The sequence below is a fragment of the Sminthopsis crassicaudata genome, chromosome 1 (assembly GCF_048593235.1).
Source record: "Sminthopsis crassicaudata isolate SCR6 chromosome 1, ASM4859323v1, whole genome shotgun sequence".
Taxonomy (NCBI): Eukaryota; Metazoa; Chordata; class Mammalia; order Dasyuromorphia; family Dasyuridae; genus Sminthopsis; species Sminthopsis crassicaudata.
In genome coordinates, this window is record NC_133617.1 from 384,453,280 (window position 1) to 384,478,543 (window position 25,264).

Here is a 25,264-nt window from a genome sequence, read left to right on the forward strand (position 1 = left end):
CCACCTGTCCCGCGGATTCTCCGTTGCGCGGTCTAGACAAGGCGGCGAGGAAGCAGGAAGGGAGGGAGAAGGGGGCGCCAGGCAGGTGTTTCGACGTTGCTCGGGTAACAGCCCTTACCCGGAGCCCTGCTGCTCGGCCCCCTTCTTCCTCCCTGTTAGACGCGGTGTCCTGGGGGACCGGCTTTGGGAAGCCGCCATGGACATCTTCGGGGACTTAAGGAAGATGAACAAACGCCAGGTAACCGGAGGCCCGGGGCAGGGCGAGGGGCGCGAGGCTGCGGGAGCTGGCCGGGCTTAGGAGTGTTGGGGCCCCGGAGGGTGCGCGGGCCCCTGTGAACCGAAGCGGGGGGTGATGGGCAGAGACCCGACCGGGAGCCGAAGAGAAGCGCAGCCCACCTTATGTTACCTGGGGGTGAGACTCGTGGCCTCGGGTGGGGGTGGGACGTGTGCAGTCCTCGATGTGCTGGATTTCTCCTTCTGGCACTCTTAACCAGCTTGCTTGTGAGCATTTATTAGCGCCCGCTGTGTGTGAGTTCTGCAATATATACATTTAGGCTAGAACTGCCCTACCCCTGGGTAGCTCACACTGTTATAACGTCAGGACATGGGTGAATTCCGCTCCCTTCTGCCGGGGGCTGCTGTGTGTACCGGGCACTGGGGGAGGAGGGGGGTAAAAGCATGTCAGGGAAGGCACCCTGTGGTGTCTGGCTTCCAACCCTAGGTAAAGAGCACCGGGCAGGGCGGGAGGGATCGGGAAACCGGAACCCGAGAAGGATCCTCTGATGCTTGTCTGTAACTGACAGCTCAGCAGTGAGGATGTGACGGCCTGTCAATCTTCTTCCTATGTCTATTGCAGCCCTACTTCGCTCTCTGCTCTTGGCTGCCTGGTGTGGAACTCCTGCTACTCCATTTCACTGGGGCCTTCACTCCCGTAAAATAGCTTTTGGAACGTTTTCCTTCTGTCCCTGTTTCACTGCGCCCGACCTGCCCCCAGCTTTAAAGTAAATCTTCCTTCTCCATCTCAGTGATTCTCTGAATTTTTATTTTTTATTTATTCTCCAGGGCTAATTTCTCCAGTTTCCCTCACTGAATTTGATTCACGGGTGTTAAATTATACACTGTTTGAGTGCTACTTAGTACGACAAAAGTGAGTCAAGAAACTGCTAAGTTCAAATCTAGTCTCGGATAATAACCCTTAAGTTTTGTGACTCCAGGCATGTCACTTAACTCTGCTCATTTCCATCCGTTGTAAGATGGGGTAATAACAGCATCTCCCTCAAAGGTTCTCGGGAGAATCGAATTAGATGATTTTTGTTGGCACCATAAGTGCTATGGAATGCTAGGTATTTTTATAATCTGCTTTTATTATTGGAGATGACTTCTTTTGGCCTCCCACTCAATTGAAATTGTTCTATCAAATGGACAAGTCTGGTCGCCTTTTCTCCTGCAGTATTTGAAACATAAATGTCAAATGCTTGTATTCTGCTAAGTGTATTTTGGTTTCTTACCTCTGAACCTTTTTTTCTGTCTACTGATTTCTTTTCCTCTTTTCAGCACCACATGTCGGTGCTTCCTAGGTTCCTTTATCCTCTTCTCTTTATGTAGGTGACTTCAAATGTCTATCTTAAGCCTTAATCTTCCTCCCAAGCTCTAGGTCTCATTCTAAGAAGGACTTTTCCACATTGAATGAGCTTCATTTAAAAAAACCAATGATATTTAACCCAGAAAAGGGAAAAATTGAAGAAGAACATGATTTCTGGCCTCCTTTATTTGAAGAACCTTGTATAGAAGAGGGAGACTTATTCTGCTGGGATCAAGGGAGAGAAAAACAGTTATAAATAAATTTATTTTTTAATTAAGCATTTTTTATTCCTCCCACTCTCTCCCCTACACACACATCCACACACATAGAAGAGAAAAGAAAAACAAATTCCTTACAACAGTGCATAATCAAGTAAAACAAATTCCCATATTGGCCACATTCAGAAATGTATCATTCTTCTTATTGTCAGTCATTTCTCTAATATTCCTTATTAGCTCTTTGGAATCATGGTTGATCATTTTGTTAATCGGAGTTCTTAAGGCTTTCAAAATTGTTTATTTAGAGTGTAAATTTTTCTCCAGGTTCTGTTCATTTTATTCTTCATTAGTTCATCCAAGTCTTCCCAAGTTTCTCTGAAACTTATTTCCTTTGTTTCTTATAGCATAGTAAATTTCATTGCATTCATGTCACAATTTGTTCAGCTTTTCTCCATTTGATGGATACTCCCTTGCTTCCTAGTATTTTGCATAAAAGAGCTGATCTAAGAGTGTGTGTGTGTGTGTGTGTGTGTGTGTGTGTGTGTGTATGAAAGACCTTTTTTGATGTCTGTTGATACAAGCCAAGTAGTGGTATTGCTGGGCCAGATAGAAGGCATTACTTAGTAACTTTTCGGGCATCCTTCCAAATTGCTTTCCAGAATGGCTGGACCAATTCATAGCTTCAACAACAATAAGTCATTATGTTTGTTTTCCCGATGTTTGTTGTCAATGTTCCCATTATGTTTGTTGTTCTTTCCAACATTTGTCTTTTTTTTTTTTTTTTTTTTTTTTTTTTTTTTTTTTGTTCCCCAAATTGATGGCTGTGAGCATAAAATTACTTTCATTTTAATTTCTCCAGTTATTAATGACTTGGGGCATTTTCTCATGTAGATTTTACTAGACTTTCTTTCCTTGAGAACTATCTGTTCATATTTGTTGACCATTTATCATTTGAATAATAGTTATAATTATCATAAATTTTAATCAGTTTCATATTTATCTTGAAAATGAGAGCTTTATCAGAGAAACTTACTGAAAAGGTGGTTTTTCCCCTCAATTAACTTTCTCTTCTAAACTTTATCTGCATTGGATTTGTTTATGCAAAAACTTTAATTTTGTGTATTCATAATTAAATGTTTTATTTTTGTGACCTTCTCAATGCCATGATTAGTCATGAACCTTTTATCCATAGATAAAAAGGTCATTTCTTTCCTGTTCCTCAGATTTGTTTATGTTGTGATATTTTATATCTAAATCACATACGCATTTGGAACTTGTCTTGGTAAATAATGTTAGGTGTTGATATATGCTGTCCAATTTTCCTAGCATTTTTTTCATCATATTGTGAGTTCTTTTTCTAGTAATTGGAATCTCTGGATTTTATTGAACACTAAGTTGTTTGTATTATTTAAGTACACTAGTGTTCCTAATGTGCTTCACTGATCAAGCACTATTTTTTAACCAGTATAAAATTGTTTCTCTGATTACTATTTTGTTGTGAACTATGGTATTGTTGGGTCACTTTATGACTGATCACTGTTTGATCTTTCCTTCAATCCATACTTTTTACCTCAGCTTCTTAAACTGTGAGGTCTCATAACTGAATGTGGAGGTTGTGAAATTATGATTTATTATCAGTCGATGTTTGGTTTGTATGCTTGTTTTGTATATCTATATATCCAGAATCACAAAAATTTCTCAGTGAAAAGGGGTCAAGATTGGAAAAGGTTTAAGAAGCAGTGCTTTATAGCGATGCCCAAGTAGTCTTTCTGTTGCACTATTATGATCTATGTTAGTCACAAATCTCATCAAATTTCCCCATGATGATTCAGAAATTTAAAGGTAACACAGCTGTCTTCTTGGCCCTGCCTTCCTATTCCACCCCATTCAGCCAAGCCTTCTACATTAATTTCAGGCTAACCCTTATTTTACTCTGCTCCCCATTCATGCTGGATGTTCTAATCTTCTTTTCTTCTTTCCTTACTTCCTTCCCACACTACCCCCTCTTCTCTCCTTTGTCTATACAGGAAATCATACCCTTCCTTATTTGCTGGTGATTGCCCAAAGGAATATACATTTGGATTGCTGAAACCTCACCAGCTATCTTGGGGTTTATGGACTAGATTTCCTTTTTTTTAAAACATTGTCTTAAACCCAAATTATTCTTTTTGATTGGCCAACAACAGTAGATCCTAACTCAATCTTCACTTGGTCTTTGTTTAAGTTTTGATGGCTTAGAGTGAGTGTAAATAGCAGTTGTTTCTGCTTTGGCCAAAAACGCTGAGGGTCTTCTCTTACAGATTGATTTTTTTTTGGACTAGGTAAAAGAGGTCATTTTGGGGGCTTCATTTCCTTCCTATCCTTAATTATTGAATGGCCGTTTGCCACAGGTAAACTTGAGACCTGAGAAAGAGTGGACCCAAATGACTCCCTAGGAGAGAGTAAAGCTGGTGACTTTGCACAGCCCTCCCTCACTTAAATCCAATTCACTTTCAAGTCATCATGTCACCTTCTTGAAGTCTTTGGTCTTCTTCTAGAACAACAATGGCAACAGCAAACAACAACAATTTGGTCATATTTAACTACTTTTATATTCCCCTTTCTCATCCCTACTCCTTTCTCCACTTATTTAGGGAAGTCATATCCTATTACTGTAATTAGAATGCATATCATCTTCCTGCCCACTTATTGGAATGCCTATTATTTTATATCTTCTATGAAACTTTCTGTCAAACTCATCTCTTCTTTCCTTAAATTTAAAATTATTTCTTCCTTCCTTTAAAGCATTTTTGTCTGGATATCTCCTTTGCTTTTATTATATTTTATTTTGTATCATGGTTGTAACATGTCCAGTTTCTCCTTTTAGGTTGAAACTATCTTAAGGGCAAGAACTACAGAGGTTCCCCCCCTCCCCATATTTCTATCTTCAATGCCTCACTTGTGTACCCAAGGCTTGCATATTTTATGTAAAAGTTGAATAAACACCCATAATTTAATACGTTGAATTCAATTGAATCACTTGGCTTTCTTTCCTCCTCTCCCATTGTATAACTATCAACCTAGTTCAGCCTTTCATGGTTTTTAAAATCTGAACTACTTATAGAAGAGATTTCTATATTGAGAGGAAAATTGTGCTATGACTTTGAAGGTCCCCCTTACCTTTGAAAGTCTGTGATCTTTACTGTATCCATGGTGTAAAAATTAATCACCACTTCTGGGAGCAGATCAGGAATAAGAATTGTTCTCTTCCTTACTTGCCCTTAATTCTACAGTTAGCTTTGGGTTCTAAGGGCCTGGTTTAATGATAAGTGAGAACTGAATGCAATCTTCTGAGAATGCCTAAATTTTTAGGCTGAAAATCCATGTCATGAGCTTGTTAAATCATATTCAATTCAATTGTCATTTATTAATTGCTACTACATGTACTAGGTGTTGGGGATAAAAATAGAAGATGAAAACTAGCCTTTGGAGGGAGTGGGGAATGATACAATATTTAAGCAGCTAAGTATATATATATATATATATATATATATATATATATATATATATATATATATATATATATATATGTAGCAATTTAAGAAAGGAGAAAGTACATATTGGGCTTTAGAAGGCTTTTCATAGGATCTTCATGGTTCATTAAGGAGTCTAAGAATTCAAAGAGGTAGAAATGAGAAGGAAATATATATATATTTCAGACATGGATAAACCAGAAGGAATGCTAAGTTTAGGAAACAAGTAGGCCAAGTTTACTTGGGCCATTGAGTATGAGAAATAAACCTGAAAAGGTACGCTGCAAATGTTTTGTCAAGTGCTTTAAGCATCAATCTGAGGCATTTGTATTTTATCCTGTAGACATTAAGGAGCAACTCGAGGTCCTTGTTTAGGAGAATAACATGGTCAGATTTATTTCTAGAGAAGTTTTTTTTTTGGTAACTGTTTTGAAGATGGATTTTATAGGGGAGAGATTGGAAGTCCTGCAACTGCCTATTGCAATGTAGGTAAGAGGAGACTCAATGGCCTGAACTAATAGGGTGCCCATGGATGAGTGAGCCAAGAAAGATTATGAAAGTAGAATTGACAGTATTTGGCAACTGAATGAATATGGGGGATGAAGGAGAAGGAGAAGTCAAGGGTGACTCCAAAGTTGTAAACCTAGATGATTGAAAGCATGGTGCTGTTTTCACCAGAAATAAGGAAATTTGGAAGAAGAATAGATTTAGAGAGGACCATTTTAAACACTGGTATTTTAAACATTAAATTACTACTTTATGCTTGAGTAGTATTTGCTAGGACCCTTATAAACCACTACTCCATGTTGTAGTACATTTAAAAAAAAATAAGCTAGTCCTTTTTTTCCTTTTTTAATAAGGAGACATTGATGAAGGAATGCTCAGGTAATTCAATTAGATTTAAACAAAATATAACATTCTGTTTGGATCAAAGTAAAAAAAAAACTCATAGGGAGTTTATTTAGCAAAATGAACAATTTATGGAGCTTAAAATCCACTTGACTGATGTGCTTATCTATGACAACTCTTCTCCCTTCCCCCTCCCCAGTTCTAGACTATGTTTCAGTATAATAAAAAGTCCACCAGGAATTGATGAGTTCTATCAGAACACTAAACAAATCTGAATGGCTCTTGAACCTTGAGTTTTATACCATTTTATACTCAAAAGAATAAATGGAATTGAAACCCAATACAATTGTAGCTATCTAGAATGAGCAGATACTAGAGCTCTTTGAATACATGAAAAATGAGTAAGCTTTGTATGCGTAATTCCTTTAGTGTACTGTGGTCACACTTAAGAAATCATTAAGCATTCTAGTTATTTGTCTGTGTCTTTACCTTCATCTCTACTCCTTTCCCATCCCCCAAGGGATCTAGTCTTATCAGATTGCTTCCTTCCAGTTTTTGGCAAGTGCAATCACTGAGGCTACTTTTAGGTATATTATGTTAAACAATATAACAAACAACAACAAAAATCATAATAACACTACTAACAAATTCACAATGAACTTATGGACTAATGAAATATTGGTAGAGTCATAGTATTTGTTATATTCCAGGAACTGTTACCACCAAGAAAGAATCTGAAGCTAACTAGTTTAGTCACTGATGTATTGTTTTGTTCCTAAGGGTTTTTGCTATACTAAACCTTCAAGACTGGTGGGGATCTATCTTGTCAGAGCTTTGTCAAAGAAAACCTAGTTGGAGTTCAGTGGACTTTTGAGAGCTTGTTCTAGTAGGGGAATACAGCTATATTTATGGACCCTTGACTAGAGAATGATTTACCACTATTTAGTTTTGCAGCCTTGTAATTATATTTCTAATATACCTATGGGTAAAGCAGAATCTAGTCTATAGATAAAAGTGATCACTGATAAATTGTTGGCTGCTTCCCCTAGGAGAAACTAATAAACAGTACAGTCCCATACATTTCCCTATACTTGGAGCCATACTGTCCTTATCCCAAGTTCCTTTAGGAGGTCACAGTCTGATAAGCTCAGTACATTTAAGGCTAGGATGATGAATGATGGCAGAATATAATTTGTTCTTTGACCATGTGTACTCCATTTATTTCATTAATTCAAGAATGTGAGTACTTTTCTGTGTAAGCAAATTTATCTGTATAGGGATTTGTATGCATAACATGTTTTTGTGTGTATATTTATTTCTGCACATAGACATACATATATACATACATACATATATGCTATAGTAAATAATTTAATGAGTTGCTCTGGTTTCCCAAAATTCATCACTTGGTGGTCAGATCTCAGAAGATCTCAGTGAACCTATGCTTATTGCTTATGCTTATTTGATATCAGACTTACATTTCTTGCTGGGCGCATGCATTTTTAGTTTGATAGTTCTAGCTAGCACATATTTCATTGGCATAGTATCTAAGGAATACTTTTATATCATGATGGTTATCAGAGAACTTCAATGGAAGCATCACATTTATCCAAGTAGAATGGCAGAATTTGTCTTAAGAAATGTCATAGATTTTATGGAATATGTTTTGGCAGCTGTATGTTTCAAGGTATGTGTATCTAGATGCTTGGCTGCTATGACAGCTGTAACTAAATTTAATAAAGAACATTTCTGAAAAACTGAATGATTCTTCTACTCTTGGATATTATCAACAGAAAACTCCCCCAGGAACTTAGGGTTGCATTGTTAAAAATGGCATTATGGTAATACTGGGTAGTTAAAAAAATAAATCCTCCAAAATGAAGTATTGAGAGTTGCAGCCTGGCAGGAGGGCCTGACCTTCTGGAATGTCTTTTCCCCAACTAATCTCCCCAGTTTATTCTCTCACTTCTTGTATGAGCCAGTTTTGCTGCTTGTTTGTGCTGCTTCTCTTAATTAAAAATTGTAAAATATTACTTTCTTAAGAATATTAGCTACTGATACTTGTTCTTTGGATACATTCTCCTTATTGAAAACCCCCTTTTTTTTTTTTCTATTGCCCTCTAAAATCTACTAAATAATGCATGTTTAACCTGGGACTATTTTCTCTGTTGTAAAGGGACTGTTCTTTTCTCTTTGTTTCCACTTTTAAGGGAGGAAACAAAAAAGTCACTTTAGTTTAGGCATCTGAAAAAGTAAATCTGGTAAATCAGTTGTTGTCATTTTTGTATTCCTCAGTTGACATTATCTGTAGACTGAATTTTTTGTTTAAAATATTCAAACACTTGTCATCTTTATTGTTAAGTTTACTTCTGCTACTTAATTCTGCTTTGATCTTGGAAGAATTATGTACAAAATAGTAACCAAAGAAATAACCAGTAAACAGGGTTTCCTATGTTTCAGATCAACATCTTGATCTCAGATTATTTTGCTCAAAGAAAATAATTCTTAATTGATTTTATTTTTCCCTCAAGATTTCAAGCTAAAAAAAAAAAAAAACCCAGGGAAAAAAATAAATTCTTTGTATGATGCTTTTGCCAAATAAGAAGCTAAAAATAAGAATCTGCTTCCAAGCTACTTTCCACACAGCTGCCAAATTGATAAGCCTAAACACAGATCTAACCGTGTCATTGCTTTGCTTAAAAATTTCCAATGACTTCTTGTTGCCTCTTAGATAAAATAAACAAGCTTTGGCCTGGCATCTAAAACCCTTGACAATATAACTGTCACCTACATTTCCAGTTATATTTCATATTATTTTCTCTTCAGGTAGTCTTCACTGAAGTCAAATTGACTTTGTAGTTCCTCCTCAGATAAAACATTGTTTCCTATCTTTATGAATCTGAAGTTGGGCCTTTCCTGATTTTTCTCTTCCTTTTTTCCAGTTAGTATCTTCTTCCCTCTTAACATTTCTTTGTATCTCTTTACTTACATATTCAGCCTCCTAATAGAATGTAAGTTCCTTGAGAACTAGGACTATATCATTTTTGACCTTTTTTCCCCATTACCTAGCACAGTATCTAATAAGTAACCATAATAGAAGACATCTAATAAATTTTGCATTCCATTTTGTTGAGCTAAATCAGTATGGACACAAAGGACTTGGAAACCTTGTCTCAGAAATAGCAAACTTTTAAGGGTGCCCTGGAGCATTTTCCAATTAAATCTACTTATATCTGGATGAGATGGGTATCCCTGTACCAGTATGTCTGGCAGTCCATCTGTAGACCCTCCACCAGGACATATGGCAATCCATCTATGCCTTTTTATCTTTATGTCATACATGTCCATGTTATTCCATGAATTTTTCTGAAATCTGTCTACCAAGTCATATGTTTTCCTTTGGAGCTAGCCGTTTGTTGTCTCGTTCCCATTGCCCTATCAGTTCATCTCCTTTCTGGTCATTTTTAAAAGAATTTCTACTTCATTCAACAAATATTAAGTGTTGTATATAAAACTGTGTGCTAGGACATTTGTATAAATGTTAAACAAAACAGTTCCAGGGAACTTGCATTCCAGTAGATAAGATCAGATAAATAAAAATGAAGACAAGTAAAATGAATGAAAAAGCATTTATTTAGCAGTAGGCCAAACAACACTGTGTCAATATCTGGAGATACATATAGAAAAAAACTAGAAAATTCTTTCCCAAGGAGTTTGTACTCTAATTGGAGGAAATAACACATAAAAGAACTGAAAGCCACAAGGCAAATAGAAAGGTCCAGAAATCCTAAGAGTGTTGTAGAGGAGGAGGGGGCAAGGCCAGGAATATTTAGGGTTATATAAGTATGTTGGATCACAGTGCCAAGGAATTGTACGGCAAAGAAGCAAGGCAGATGATAAGGCACAGAGGACTTGGAGACATTGGTAAAGCAGGTGGCACAGCTTGGTGGCCTTCCTTATTTCTGGAAGGAATAGAGTTGACTTATCCAAGTGTTGTGAGCAGTTGAGAAGCAAGCAGGAAAGGTGCTCCCACTGGTAGTGGATCTCCTTACTGCTCAAATTCATTCATTTATTCATAAGTGTGAGGCAAATTATACTATTATAAATGCATAGTTAAGGCTAAAACAGAATGTTGCTGTTTAGTTCTTTTTCAGTTATATTTGACTTCTTTGTGATCTCTTTTGGAGTTTTCTTGGCAAAGATACTGGAATGGTTTGTTGCTTTCTTCTCCAGCTCATTTTATAAATGAGGAAACTGAGATAAATGGGATAAAGTGATTTGCTGAGGATCATACAGCTAGTCTTCTTGATTTCATACTTGGCACTTTATCCATTGTACCACCTAGCTGCTCCCTAAACAGAGAACTAAGGAATTGAGGAGGCAAAAGACCACTTGTTGAGAGGGACACCAGGGAAGGTTTTATGTAAGGGGTTGCTTGGCTTTGAAGGAAGAAAAAGATTTTGACAATTAGAGATGGGGGAATAGACTATTCTGTTACAGGAATATCATGTTCAAAAGTTGAAAAGAGCAGGACAGGTCAAGGGGGTGAGAAGTAGTACATTTGGGTTGTTTGGAACATAGAGTGAACATAGGTGATCTTAATAGTCCACCTGGGGAAAACTTATCTGATTGAAGAATGCCTTTCATCCAGATTGATCTACACTGTATGGACAGCTAATAGAGTGGATTCATCATTACACGTATCTTGGAAGATGAGCTAGGCCAAAAGTTGAATAAGAAGACTAAAGTAGGCAGGATTGGATTTTAGAAAATTGCTCAGTGCTTTCACTGAACAACAAAAACCTGTCCTTTTAACACCAAGCATTTTTATAGTGATAACATATGGCTGTAATTTATGGAACACATCACACTGAAAAATCAAAATTGTAGATTACCTAAAGGGCGGTGGAAAAATGTTCATTGGGTCTAAATGGGCTGTAATATATGACCAGTGATTATTTGGTTACAAGAAACAGTGTAAAAGATAAGGAACTAGGCCAGTCTTAACCAAGGAATTATATATGGAAGGGCAATTCTAATGCTGTCCTGGTATCTAAGATTAAAATTCCCACAGCAGGGAAGGTTTCTTCACCTTTCTTGGGTCATACCCAACTTTGGTAGTTAGGTAAAACCTGTGGATCCCAACTTGATACAATGTTTTCTTTTCTTTTCAATAGTATTTTATCTTTCCAAATAGTTTTCAGCATTCATTTTTGTAAAACTTTGTATTCCAAATTTTCCCCCTCCCCAAAACAGCAAGCAATCTGATATAAGTTAAGTATGCTTATCATGTTGTGTAAGAAAAATCAGACCAAAAGGGAAAAAAAAAAATTGAGAAACAAACAGAAAGGTTAAAAATACTGTACTTCGATCCATATACAGCCTCCTTAGTTCTCTCTCTCTGAAAATGATTGGCATTTTCTATTCCAAGTCTATTGGAATTGCCCTGAACTATTGTGGTATATAATGTTTTTAAATGTATAAAATAAAACATATAGAATTACAAAGGAAATCAATTGTACTAGAAATAGTTATCAAAATGATTTTTTTCTAATAGTCCATAGATCCCAGGTAGGTCTATAATACATTTATTGGACCCTCTAGGGAAACTTAGTGGAGAAGAGGAGGGAAAGGGATTGGAAGAGGGGAAGTTCTGAGGAGTCTGACAAGATAAATCTTGATGGTTTTTTAATTTTACTGTTTTAAGTACTACTCAATTTAATGAAATTATAAATTAGTTGAAATATCCCTACCATCAAATGTAGTGCCTTACACATGATGGACACCTAATGTTTGTTAAATTAAACTAATCCAACCTTTTCTTCCTTTTTTAATTTAAAAACAAAAAACAAACTAAGGAAATTTTGGTTCAAAAGAAGATTAAATATCTTACCTCACATCACATAGTTAAGTGACTTTAAGCAAATTAAATTGTTTGGACTATATACCACTTTTTAATATAAAACATGGATCTATCTTTTAGATTATTCAAAGGGACTTAGTTATTGAATATTGATCTTGTTATAATATGGCAACCCATAACATCTTATTTTCCCCATTCCCTAAGGCATTATTATTTATAAAGTTTGGTGTATTTTAATTTTTTACATTTATGAAGGTATTATAACCCTAAATAGAAGTAACTTCTCTTTTTTTTCCCTGAGGCTGGGGTTAAGTGACTTGCCCAGGGTCACACAGCTAGGAAGTGTTAAGTGTCTGAGATCAGATTTGAACTCGGGTCCTCCTGAATTCAAGGCTGGTGCTCTATCCACTGCGCCACCTAGCTGCCCCTAGAAGTAACTTAAATTTTACTGCAAGTGAGATTAAAAATCTTTTTTCTAAGGCTAAAGTGATTGTCATTATTAGGATGGGAATTATGATTCGTAAATGTTTTTAAAGTATATAAAAGCCATATCAGATTGTCAGGATATACCTTTTATTTCTTAGGCTTTGTGTGTCCTTAAAGAAGAGCTGTTTATATATAACCATTGTATTATAAGTCAGGTGACTTGAATTCTAATCCTTGCTCTGCTACTGTTTAGTCAAGTTACCTCAGGCTAGTTTCATAATCTCCTTCTGAGTCTCTTATATATAAATTAAAAGGATTGAATTAGATCATTTTTCAAGTTCCTTTTCAAGTCTCAAATTCTCTGATCTGTATCTACCTTATCAATTATAGGAAATGTTTAAATGAATTAAATCCAAATTAATGAAAAGCAAAGTTTAGCTTAGAATTTTTTATACAATATGTTTGGTGAAACAAAAGTACATGCTATTTTCTTTATTTGGATACTCTTTAATTTTAATTTGTGAAATGATAATACTCTAGGAGAAAGGGCAAAAGTGAAGCTGGTATTCATATTTAATTAAACATTTTTTTCTTCAATTATTAAAATAGTTTTTTTAAACATAAAGTCAAACTCTTGAATGTGACAGTCAAAAGTAAACATTTTATGGAGATTTAAATTTGGATTCTACAAGAGTCTCTTTTCTCCCCTATGCCAAACGTTGTTTAAATAATAAAGATTTGAAAACTTATAGGAATCTTATAAATTGCATGAAGCCAATGAGCTGGGCCCAGAATTTACTAGGAGGAAAGCCAGGGAAATCATGTTTGGGAAATTGCAAAGTGCTATCTGTGGATCCCAAACCATTCCTTGATGCAGAAATCCCATCTTTTAATACTGGAATTTTTCTGATGTTAATTCTCAGAGCTTTAGGCCTAGCTCTTGATACAAAAAAAAAAGAAAAATGAAACAGCTCTTGTCTTTGAGAAGCTTATATTCTGCTGATTGGGAAGAATATATACACAAAATTATACAGAATTTACAAGAATAGTCTATATTGTATAAAATTATTTGAGGAGAACTGACAGCTGAGGGCATGAGAAGATAGGGAAGGCTTCAAAGAATAGTTGAACTTGAAGAAAGATAAAGATTGGAAGAGGCTGAGATGAAATCAGGAGAACATTCTGATTTGGGGGAAGTATGGTGATACTTCCAAGTATGCCAAGTTTTGGGAAATAATAATTCAGTTTGAGCAGGTTATATAGTGGGTAGAATATTGAGCCTGGAGTTAGGAAAACTTGAATTCAATCCTAGTTTAGACACTCATCGACTATATTACCCAGGACAAATCTTTTTACCTCTTTCCTTCAGCTTCCTCAATGTAAAGATGGGGAGAATAATGATACCTACCTTGAAAGGTTATAATAAGAGGAGATGATATTTGTAAAGTGCTTATTAGCATAGTACCAGACATAGCATAGTAGACAATATATCTTATTCTTATTCCCCTTCCTTAAATGCTTTTGTTCTCCCCCAAAAGATCTGAAAAAGGGAATAATATGAAATAAGGCTGAGTCTTGCAATAACTGTGGATGATTTTAAATGTCCAGAGAGTTTGTATTTTTTACTTATAGCAAGCGGTTGGAATTACTGAAGGCTTTTGATCAAGGACTCCAAGAAGAGGGCTCAGAGAACTAAAAGGGACTTGGGTGATGGATTACTTTGTAGACTTGTCTAAGTGAAGAATTCCCACCCTTTGACCTTACAAGGATCAATCATCTCACTATCTTCCAAGATGTTTGGTCTTTACACTAAAGTTTCACATCATCTGTTATGGAAATAGAAGGAACTATCTTAGAGTACATCTCTTATTTTCTCCTCCCCTGGATCAATCTCAGAGAAAAAAGATGTATTTTCAATTTGTCCCAAAACTCACCCTTTATCCTCGACTCCAGTCTTTTTCAGGGCGATGCCCTGTAGGCATTTTCAGATATCTCCCTATTTACTATATTCCTAAAAAGCTTCTTTTAATACTTTCATTTCCTCAAACTGTTACTTACCCATTTCCTGTTAGACTTTTATTTAGGGCTTATATTTCTTGCCTACAGTTGCACACCATCCACTTACTTCTCAAAATCTTTAGTTTTCTTCCAATACCATTCTTTACTGAATCCAGCTTTTGTCCTTTTTGTTATGTTTTGTTTTTAAATTTTTCCACAGCTGTATTACCAGGTTTTAAACTTTGCCATGATTGTATCATCTGCTCTTATGATTTGGAAAGGCTTAATAGTTGTCACTGGGAGCGAAAGCCCTATCGTTGTGGTTCTGAGGTATGTCTTGCATAATTTTCTTATTCAGTCACATTAATGTATTGTTAATGTTTTTGTGTTTTATGGTAGTGTAAATGTAAATATTTGAATAAGAAGTTTTCCAAATTATATCAACTTGAGAAATTTCATATGTTTAATTGAATAAAACCATTCAAAGTCCTTTCTGATAGACCTATTTGGAACCTCTTTAGAAAACATTTCAGGCTTTCTTATCTAGCTTTCAATGAAAAGTTTTATAGTTAAGATTAGATAGATATACATGTTGATCAAGGTCTTACCATGCTTTCAAGTCCTTGTGTAGTCTTTTTAAAAATGCACCAGATGGGTCAGTTAGTTGGTGCAGTGGATAGAGCACCAGCCCTGAAGTCAGGAGAACCTGAGTTCAAATCTGGTCTCAGACACTTAATACTTCCTAGCTATGTGACTTAAGTCACTTTAACCCTGTCACAGCAAAAAAAAAAAAAAAAAAAAAAAAAAAAAAAAAAAAGTACCAGATATAATGACAAGGAGTACAGACAGAAAGAAATACAGATAAGCATAATAGCTTTTGAAAAATTAAATTTGTTATTTATTTAAAAGCAAACTGTATGAAATAAAGATTCATGATTTTACCTGTTCTGTTTTATATGCAAATTGCCTTTGAATATTTTTTGTTCATTAAATTCAGATAAAAAGTTTAAAATCAATTAATACTCTGAATTGGCAGTGTTTTTTATACAGTAAATAAGGTAATAATTTTTTACATTTAAATTTTTTTAAAAATATGCACTTTTAAAAAAAGTTCTGATGTTTCCAGCCAAGTTTCCTTTACATTAAGAGAATACATTTTAATGATATTCTTTCAAATTTCTTTAAGTACATTGTTCACAAATATACTTGTTTGATTTTTTTTAAAATACCTTATGTATTAAGAACTTTTGCTAAATTAACACTGATTATGCTCATCTAGTCATATATGATGAACAATTAAGAAATCATTGAAATTAAATGAAATCACATAAGAATCACCATGTTTCAGAACTATGAAATGTTGTAGTATCCCTATTCTGAATGTGTCAGTGATACTGTTACTTTATCTTAGGTTTTATGATCAAGTTTATTGTGGCTCTTTGCAGAGGTCACATTAAAGGCTACACCTCTATGAATATGGAAAAATTATGGGAAATTTGAAACCGTGAAAGGAAACGAGTAAGAGTTGGAAGGGATTTGGGGATCCTCTGCAGACCATATATAAAAACAGACTAAGGCTGAGTTTGGTCTGCTGGCCATAGGCCAAAGTTTGCCCTCCCCAGCTCAGTGTTTTCATTTTACAAATGAAGAAACTGAAGCTTAGGCTTGCCCAAGGTTATGTGAGAAGTTAGAAGCAAGACCCAAACTAGAACTTGGGTTTTCTGATGGCCACTCTAATGATGAAGGGAAGAGTAGAGGAAACTCCTGGAATAGGAGGGAGGGGAAGAAAAAAGGGGAAGGGGGAGGAGATAAAAGTATTACTTTTAAAAATTATGTCATGGTGTTCTAAAGTCACTTCGCTAGCTTAGTGATACAAACATAGTAATTAATAGTCATGTAATACTTTTAAGTTTTAGAAAGTACTTTGTGTTATATATAACTTGATTTTCTAATGAAATTATGTTTCTTAAGTCACATATAGCAATATTCAGATTGAAGTATTCAAATGATGGTTATAAATTTCCTTAATGAATTTTCTTTTAAATATTTTTGGTTTAGACCTGTATAAGCTCAGTTGTCATTTTTTGGATACTTTGAACAGATGAAACTGACAGCATAGTCAAACAGGAAAATACTGAGGTTTCTGAAATTAATTTCCCCCACAATGTCCAAGAGATATAGAAAGAACTGATTTTCAAAAAACTATCTTAGAAAGTAAAGGAAAAAATCCCCAAACTTACTGAATTCAATATCTGTCACATAGTATTTAGTGACAACTGAGAGAAGATGACAGTTAGATAATCAGCAGTTTGTGCCTGCTTCCTTTGCTTGAGACACGAATGCATCTAGCACTTGTAATGGAGAATTTGTACAGAACTGCGGGGCACAAGAATCACAACAGTCCGATGTGGTAGGTAAAATTACATAGACACTTTAAATCTTATTTAGATTTTAAAATTTACTTTGGATTTTTTTTAAACCATGAAAACCTGGGTAGCAGTGTAAAAACAACTTATTAAATATTCTCAAAGAAACCATAATTTCAATTAAAAAAAAAAAGTCAGGAGGAAATATATTCCAAGGCCTTTATAATTAGACCTTTTGCTAATTTAGTTAACTTTAAACATGTTACATTTTACAAATACTGGAATTATTACTGCAGTGAGCATTTCTATTTTTATTTAAGAAAAATGATTTGTGAAGGATACCTAGTGATCGATAAGCTTTTCCTGCGTTTCTTGTGCTGATGCTGTTCTCTCCTCTCTTTTTATTCTTGAATTCTGCTCAAAAAATGTAACTCATTGTTAAAAATCCAAATTGATTAGAGTGGTGTTCAAGGCTGCTTATTATTCCAATTTAGACAGGTTTTTCAGTCTTTTGTCCTTTTACTCCCCTTCACAAATGATTTATTTCATTTCTACTAATTACTCACAGTCCCCTAGGAAAAGAGAATCTTAAATCATTTTTACTTACCTTCGTGACTTTTTTTTTTTTTTTTTTTTTTTTTTTTTTTGCTTTATTCCCCTATTGACCTAGCATGGGCTCTTTATTTCTGACCTGATTTAAGTCCCAATTCTGCCACTTAATAACTACTACCTGACCTTTGGTAAACCATTTAATATTTCTGAGCCTCCATTTTCCCATCTGTAAAATGAGAAAAATTGTATTTGCACAGGCTTATTGTGAGGAACTCACTTTCTCAGTATTAGGACATATAAATAGAAGCTGTTATCCGATAGCTAGCTACTTATTCATCAAGACCTGGCCCAGGCTCATCTATCCCAATGCTTCCCACTTTGATTGTCCATTGTACTCACTGTCCTAGTTATCCATGTGGCACTTTAATAGTACAGTGAACATAATACTTTCTTTTTATGTATATCATAGCTTCTAACTAGATTATAAATTCTTTGATGAGAGGGAGTTTGTAGGGAATATATTAGAAAGAGTTGTAAGATTTATAAAAAAGATTCTATGGTAGTCTTCAAAACAGTTTGCTTAAAAACCAGGTAGTTTGCTATAGCCCATCTTCTTTAACTGTGGTTGGTGACCCTATGTGTGTTCTGTAACTCAGAGGTCACATTTATCAGTAAATGTTTGATTTGTATACCTACTTTAAATATTTATAAACCCAGGGTCACATGCAAACTTCTTAGGTAATAAAGGATCACGGGTAGAAAAGTTTAAGAAGCCTTGTGATATATAGCATGAGTCAGTTTGCATTATCGCCACTCAGTGATTTCTGCAATAAAATGGTGATTCCATTTCATGGCTTTCCTTTATAGTTGCACCCTAGACTTTTCCCCTCAATAATCAATCAACAAGTATTTATCAAGTACATCCTATGTTCCAAGCATTGTGCAAGGTGCTGAGAATACACAGAGAAGAATGAAACAAGCCCTGTCCTCAAGAAGCTTTTGAAGGGAGATAATATGTTCATAAACATATAGAATACATATTAAATAAATACAAGGTGGTTTTGGGAGGGAGGACACCAGGAATGGGAAAGGATCAAAAGCTACTTGTAGAAGATGATCCCCTCATGTCAATTATTTGAGCAATATAAATTATTTCACTTCAGTTAGGGAGTCTTAGAGTATAAATTAAAGCTATAATTTAGAGAATTTTTGTGAATCAGGATTTTATAATTTTCAGTTGCCGAATTATAAAACTCAATTATATTTTGATTATTTTAGCTCTAATTACCAAGACTCTGGGATATAAAAAGAGAGAATGCCACATGGTAGCTTCTAAAAATCAGTTCATATTTTAGAAAATTTGACCTTGTGTTAACAAGAACTCTAGAATTGGGGGTTGGGAAACTTGGGTTCTAATTTTAGCTCTGCCACCGCTTGACCTTGAATAAGTCAGCTTCTCTGGCCTCTTTGAGGGGAAAAACTTTTTATTTTTTGTCTCTGTAACCCCATCCTCTACAGTGCCTGGCACAGAGTAGGTACTTAATGTTAATTAATTTGTTGATTGGATCTACTTTCTCATCAGTTAAATATAGGGAATGATCCCATTCAACTGAAACATTTTGATTTTAAATGAATTAAAATTTACTAGAAAAAGACAGAGTTTTTAAAGTTAAATATGGAAGACTCTACCATCAAGATTCAGAAGTCTCTTCTTGAGCTTGATCTGCCACAGAGTTTCTAATCTTCCTAGGAATCAAGGGGGAACTATTGTCTAAAGCGTAGCATTATTGATTTGTAGATTATCTGTAGCTATGAAGAGAAACATGTACTTGGTAGCATTATTGATTTGTAGATTATCTGTAGCTATGTTTGAAAGTTATTTCAACCTAAATCGGCACATTTGTATTATTTTGGACAAATTTCAGTGTTGTTCATTTTTAGATCATAATATAAACCCTGTAATTATTTTTGTTTTTTCTTTTTAGTGGCAGTATGGAGCCAGCATTTCATAGAGGAGACCTTCTGTTTTTAACAAATTTCCGGGAAGATCCTATTAGAGCTGGTGAAATAGTTGTTTTTAAAGTTGAAGGAAGAGATATTCCTATAGTTCACAGAGTCATCAAAGTTCATGAAAAGTAATGAAAAGTTTAATTATTCTTTTGTGCTTCCTTGTTTCTTGGTTCATAATTGGGGAGTCAGCAAAATGCACTGGAAAGACTGCTAAATTAGGAATTACAAAACCTAGTTTGTGACTGCTCCTGCTGCCAGATCTTAACTTCTTGACTGTGGGCAAGTCACTGTAGCCTTTATGAACCTGCTTCCTCATCTTTTAAGACTGATTTGACAATAATTCACAGTAATGTTGGGTAAATTAAATGATGAAATTATTCATGAGAAAGAACTTTGACAACAAGTAATATATAAATGTAAATTTTATGATGAAAATTTTATTTCACATATAATATGAATATTTATTAGACATCTCAGTGTCTTTTTAGAATGGGTTCCATTTGTCGAACTTCTTCCTAACAAACAGGTTTTATGTCGCTAGTTGTTACCTTTTTTCCAGCATCATTGTTTTTACCCTGTTGTATTCTGTGATGAGAGAAGTGGCACATCAGGAATATATGTGTATGTATAGTATCCCCCAAATAAAATAACTCTTCTCATACCTCATTTATTCCCTTGCTTTGACTCCTTATTTAGTAATTTAATTGGAGTTGCCTCATTTTGAAATTCCGATGTCCTTCAGCAAATATGCCTGCTTTCCCTTTAAATTCTTCTAAATAGAAATTGTTTTTTAAGAATCAAAAGCATTAGTTTCTAATATACATATTAATTTCTAATTAAAGATCTCATTTCTGATTAACAGTACTTTGCCTATTTTGGTTATTAATTTTTCTATAGCAAAATGGATGATTTTAATTTACTTCTTAAGAACTGTTTTATTAAGCACGAATCTAGCATATTATGAAGATAATGGAGTAAACCTTATATATACATATAAATCCCATGTTTTCAGTTTCAAATCTACCAGTTATTCCCAGATGTCTTGAACTATTATAATCTTCTACCTTGAATGACTGCTCCTTAAAAAACTTGATCTATTCTAAGCCTACATTTATAGTTAAAATATGCTCTTCTGAGATATTTGTGAAATACTTTTTAATTTACTAAAGGAAGAAATTTACTTAGAAATCTGCTCAAAAATCTGCTCATGGCCTTGATTGATTTTTATTGTAATTTTGTTTTGTTTTGTTTTTTAAGTACTAGAAAGAGAAAAATTGTTCACAATTGAATAACTCCAATAATTTACATTTGTATGCTTTATTGCTGTAGCGTTTGGGGAGGGTTTTTTGTTTGTTTTTACGATGTAGATTCCTGTAGCTCAAATCAATTTATTGCTATTTGGTCGAATTTTAAATTCTTAGGCGGATTTTAATGTTATCTAATTGTGGTTGTGCATTTTTTCATTTGTTTTATTTTTAACAGACATATAGTTATTTAATTAATTTAATTTAATTTAATTTTGTTTCTAGACTATCTTAATATTCTTTTAGAATGCTTAGAATTGGTCCCATTTGTAGAACTTTGCTCTAAACATGCTGGTTTTATGCTATTAGTTGTTTATGCTAATAATAACTAATAAATATTATTAGTATTAGTGATCTTTCCCAAGATCCTGATTTTATACTCCATTGTATTCTGTGATGAGGGAAGCACATGATACAATGTCAAGTAAAAGAGGAGAATTGAGAAGTACTCAGATCTGTTTGACTTTTTAGAAGCTGTATGCCCAAAGTTTGGCAGAATATATTTCACATTTATGTGATACTTAAAATGTAATTTTTTTCTTGTTTTTTATTAGGTTAGAGATTTACTTCTGAACCACACTGCTCCTCTATTGTTAAGGGTTGCTTAAGTGTTTTAGGTTTCTACCAAACTGTCATCTAGTTTCTCCTTCAAATTGATCCTTATGTAATTACTGGTTACTTGTCAATGGAATGAGCAAGTGGTAGGTGTATGAGTGTGTTGAAGGGGAGTGAAGTGCTTAAAGGCCTACATGTAATGTTAAATCAGTGTCAAATGCTGACTGATTTGAATTTTAAGTTGTTAGTGTAAGAATGACTATAAGCATGCTATCAACTTAATCTGTATTCAGTTTCATAAGACTTCATCCATATGTTTGACTAATAGCATAGGAATTCATGGAACTTCATTTAAATTTTAAAATGGGTTGAGGATATTAGGCCCCATTATTTTCCTTATTGCAAAATGTCTTGTCAATGAATTTTAACTAGTAGTAATTACAGATAACTCTTCATTTTAAGAGACTTTTTTCCCCCTGAATTGTAACATTCTTTTGTTTTTAAACATTCTCAAAGCATTTCAGAATTTGATTGTGCCATATTTTCAGTTGAATCTTGCTTGTGAGGAGTTGGTTTGAATTTGAGGTCTGGCTGTACCACCTTATATTCACTGGGTGACTCTGGGCAAGTTACAACTTCTGGAGGCTCCATTTTATTCATCTATAAAGCAAAAAAGAATAATATTTACATCATTTCATTGGGCTGGGAAGAAAGCACTTTACAAATTAATAAACACTCTTTTAGATGTAAGTAGTATTTATGACAGATTAATTTTTTTTTAAGTTTTACATACAATCAGGATCCCAACAAATAGGTGTGTCTCATGTGGACCACTCAAAATTTTCCTCATGAGCACTTTTCCAATGCTTTTGGATCATTCTGTGGAATGACGTGTACGTCTAAATTCATTTTTAATCATACTGAAATTTATTTACAAGTTGTTTGTCTTTTGCCTTTCAGAGATAACGGAAATGTCAAATTTCTCACTAAAGGAGATAATAATGAAGTCGATGATAGAGGTCTGTACAAAGAAGGTCAAAACTGGCTAGAAAAGAAGGATGTTGTAGGAAGAGCAAGAGGGTAAGAAACTTGTTTTTATACTTTGTGGTTTCAGTGACGCAGAAAATGATTTGGCCACAGTGAGATTGAATTTTTGAGTATAAGAGATGATCCAGTTTGTGCCATAATAACAAAATAAAACTTCTCATAACTTTTCAAGGACTAATGCTAATCAATTTTCTGTGCCACGGTTTGAATTCTTTTTCAGTTGCACTCTAAAGTTTTTTTATTCTTGATGTTTACAGAAATGTCATTACTTAGGGGAAAATTTCAGCAGTTTACTTTGGGGGGAAAAGGGAATTAGGCAATATCTTTTTACTTAAAGGCACATCACTGGGTTTTCTCTAATTTTTTTGAGATTCTAATTTACAGAGAGGCCACATGGTTAAGTGGCTTCAGAGTTGGCTTCAGAGTCAGGAAGACATAGATTCAAGTTCCACATGTGCTGATTATATGGTCTGGGAAAATCTCTTAACCCACCAATGCTCCAAGGTTCTACACTATATAAGTGTCAGTTTGTATTGGTAGAGAAATTGCTTTCTCAAGAATTTTCTGTGCCAGTTCAAAACAAAATTTCACCAAGCAATCTCTGTTAAGAAGACAAAACTAATTACAAGGTAGTTGTAGAGTCTCAGATGAACCTGAATGTCATCCACTTGATCCCTTTACTAACAATCAAGACCATGTTAGCCATCTCAACTAGAAGAGAATATATTCTAGATTTTTTAAACAGAACTCCAGAGAAAACTCTTCCCTTACCTCCTTTGGCAGGTTTTCTGTATTTAAATTTCAACATAAGAAAGTTATCACACAATTGTGTATTGAATTTCTTTTTTTCTATAAATTATGACCAACATATACTCAATTGAAACAAGCAAATGATTATTTTTTGTGTAATAAATTTTTTGTGATTTCCTCTGTAACTCTTCTATTTATCCTCAGTAGTAGTCAGACCCTTTTTTTTCCCCCCCCAGGGACTGGTTGTTTACTTGTGGCTTACTTTACTCATTAATTTTTTTTGATTATTTTACTATCCCCTAACACTTCTCCTGGAGGATACACAGGTAGAATAGGTGGGACTTCTTTTGCATGTTTTTAGAACTTCCACTGGCATATTTGAATAGAAAAAGAAGTACTGTTCCATGGGATTAAGAGAAAACTAGTCAGAACCCACAGAGCAGTCTGTCCATGAGAAACCTCAGAATAAGCTGATGTTCCTAGAATTTAAGACAATAAACAAGGGCTAGATATTGTATATAAAAGATATCTCTGAGAACATGTGCTGCTGACTGAGGGGTTCCAACCCAGCCACCTCACCTGGCACCCATTGTTGGACTTATTAGCTTAGCTGAAACCTAAAGATTGTCTGTTGGTTTTATGTAATTTGTTCCCTCTTTGTTCAAATGATTGAGAATTGAGTGATTTCTTAGAAATACTAAAGATTTGCTCATTTTCCCCCCCTCTCTCCCAAAACAATTTATATTTATTTTCTATTTGTCCCCTTTACTCCCGTTCCCCAATGTTTTTGTCATTGTATCCTCAGTACCTAGCAGAATCTTAGACACAGAAGCTCTTAAATGCTTTCTAAATAAATAAAATAATTTCCTGGCAACACAAGTTTTCTATTCCTTATTAAATTGTCAGCATAGTCAGTTAGTTTGATTTCAAACTTTCAGATCTTATGTTGGTAATTCTTGATCCATGAACTTTAAAGCATATCTAAAGTGACAAGGGTATTTGTCAGTTAAACCAATAAAGTGTTTTTTTCCCCTAATTTTTTGGCTGCCTCAGATGGTTAATGTCAGCAGTATTTCTATAGAAAAGTTAACTTTGATTCTCTATTAAAGATATTGCAAATGAAATTTGTAAAAAACTTTCTTTTTCATTTGTGCAACAAGTAAATTTTGTGTATCCATTTTATGGTAGTAAATGTAACTATTGAGAAAATTTTTGGTTCAAGTTCACATACTCATTTTTAAATTGGCTTTGGTTTTTGAAACAATTTTTTGTTTGTTTTTTGTTTTTCAAATCCAATAAACCCTCTTCAGAGACTTTGTAGTTTATTTTAAGTACTTTGTATTTATTTTGTACTTTCTATACTTTATACTTAAACAGTCTTTGTCATCTTTCCCATCACATTCAGTAATATTGTATAAGAAATAGTTAGCTCCTAAGTGAATCTAGGGCCCACATTCTGTGAGTAATTTTATTGTTTTTATTTTTCACTTTAGGTTTTTGCCATATGTTGGGATGGTTACTATAATCATGAATGATTATCCAAAATTCAAGGTAAGAACAACTTTTTTGAGAGGGAACTAATCAATTGTATACTTTAAATAGCTGAAAGATAACTTTATTTGCAAACCAGTTGATAGTTATGGAGGGAAATTATCATTTGGAAATTTTTTCTTTTCCTTTTTTGGTTCATAGTGTATTATGAAATGATCTATTAAAAAGCAAACACTAATTTAAGAACAAAGGATTTATTTACAACTAATCTTTAAGCACTGGTTATTTAAATTCTTATTCTAGCTACATGTTTATAGGTCTGTAACTCCAATGTGCATAATAACATCTGATGCCTAATTTGGGGCATAAAACATGGGGGAATGTAAAGGTCTGGGCTAGCTCCGGGGAAGAGGTAGTCATTTACTTTTTTTCTTTAAACCATTACTGAACAGAGTTTTTCTGAATATATTTATAGGCTCTAAAGTTATTTACAGACTTTAAAGCTAGGACTATAATTTCCATTATGTTTCTTTACAGTATGCTCTTTTGGCTGTAATGGGTGCATATGTATTGCTGAAACGTGAATCCTAAAATGAGAAGTAATTCCTGGGACTGGACGGAAATGAATTCTATTGAAAAAATAAAAATTAATATATTTGAAATGTTTCACTTTCTATATAAAAGAAAACAGTGTGCAGATTTTTTTTTTGTCTTGTCCAAATAAATGGTTCATCAAGTAAA

The 25,264-nt window shown here is 34.3% G+C and overlaps 1 protein-coding gene across 2 annotated transcripts; it reads left to right on the forward strand.

Annotated features, from left to right (window-relative positions):
- SEC11C (SEC11 homolog C, signal peptidase complex subunit) lies at positions 1-25,264 on the forward strand. 2 transcript variants are annotated; one of them, XM_074279462.1, is made up of 6 exons: positions 1-238; positions 14,669-14,778; positions 19,352-19,501; positions 22,196-22,315; positions 24,526-24,583; positions 25,061-25,264. In XM_074279462.1, the coding sequence occupies exons 1-6, from the start codon at positions 197-199 to the stop codon at positions 25,112-25,114; spliced, it is 534 nt and encodes a 177-aa protein (XP_074135563.1). In that variant the 5' UTR covers positions 1-196; the 3' UTR covers positions 25,115-25,264. The 2 variants fall into 2 exon arrangements, with proteins under 2 accessions (XP_074135563.1, XP_074135564.1); XM_074279463.1 differs by lacking the exon at positions 1-238 and adding an exon at positions 16,712-16,858.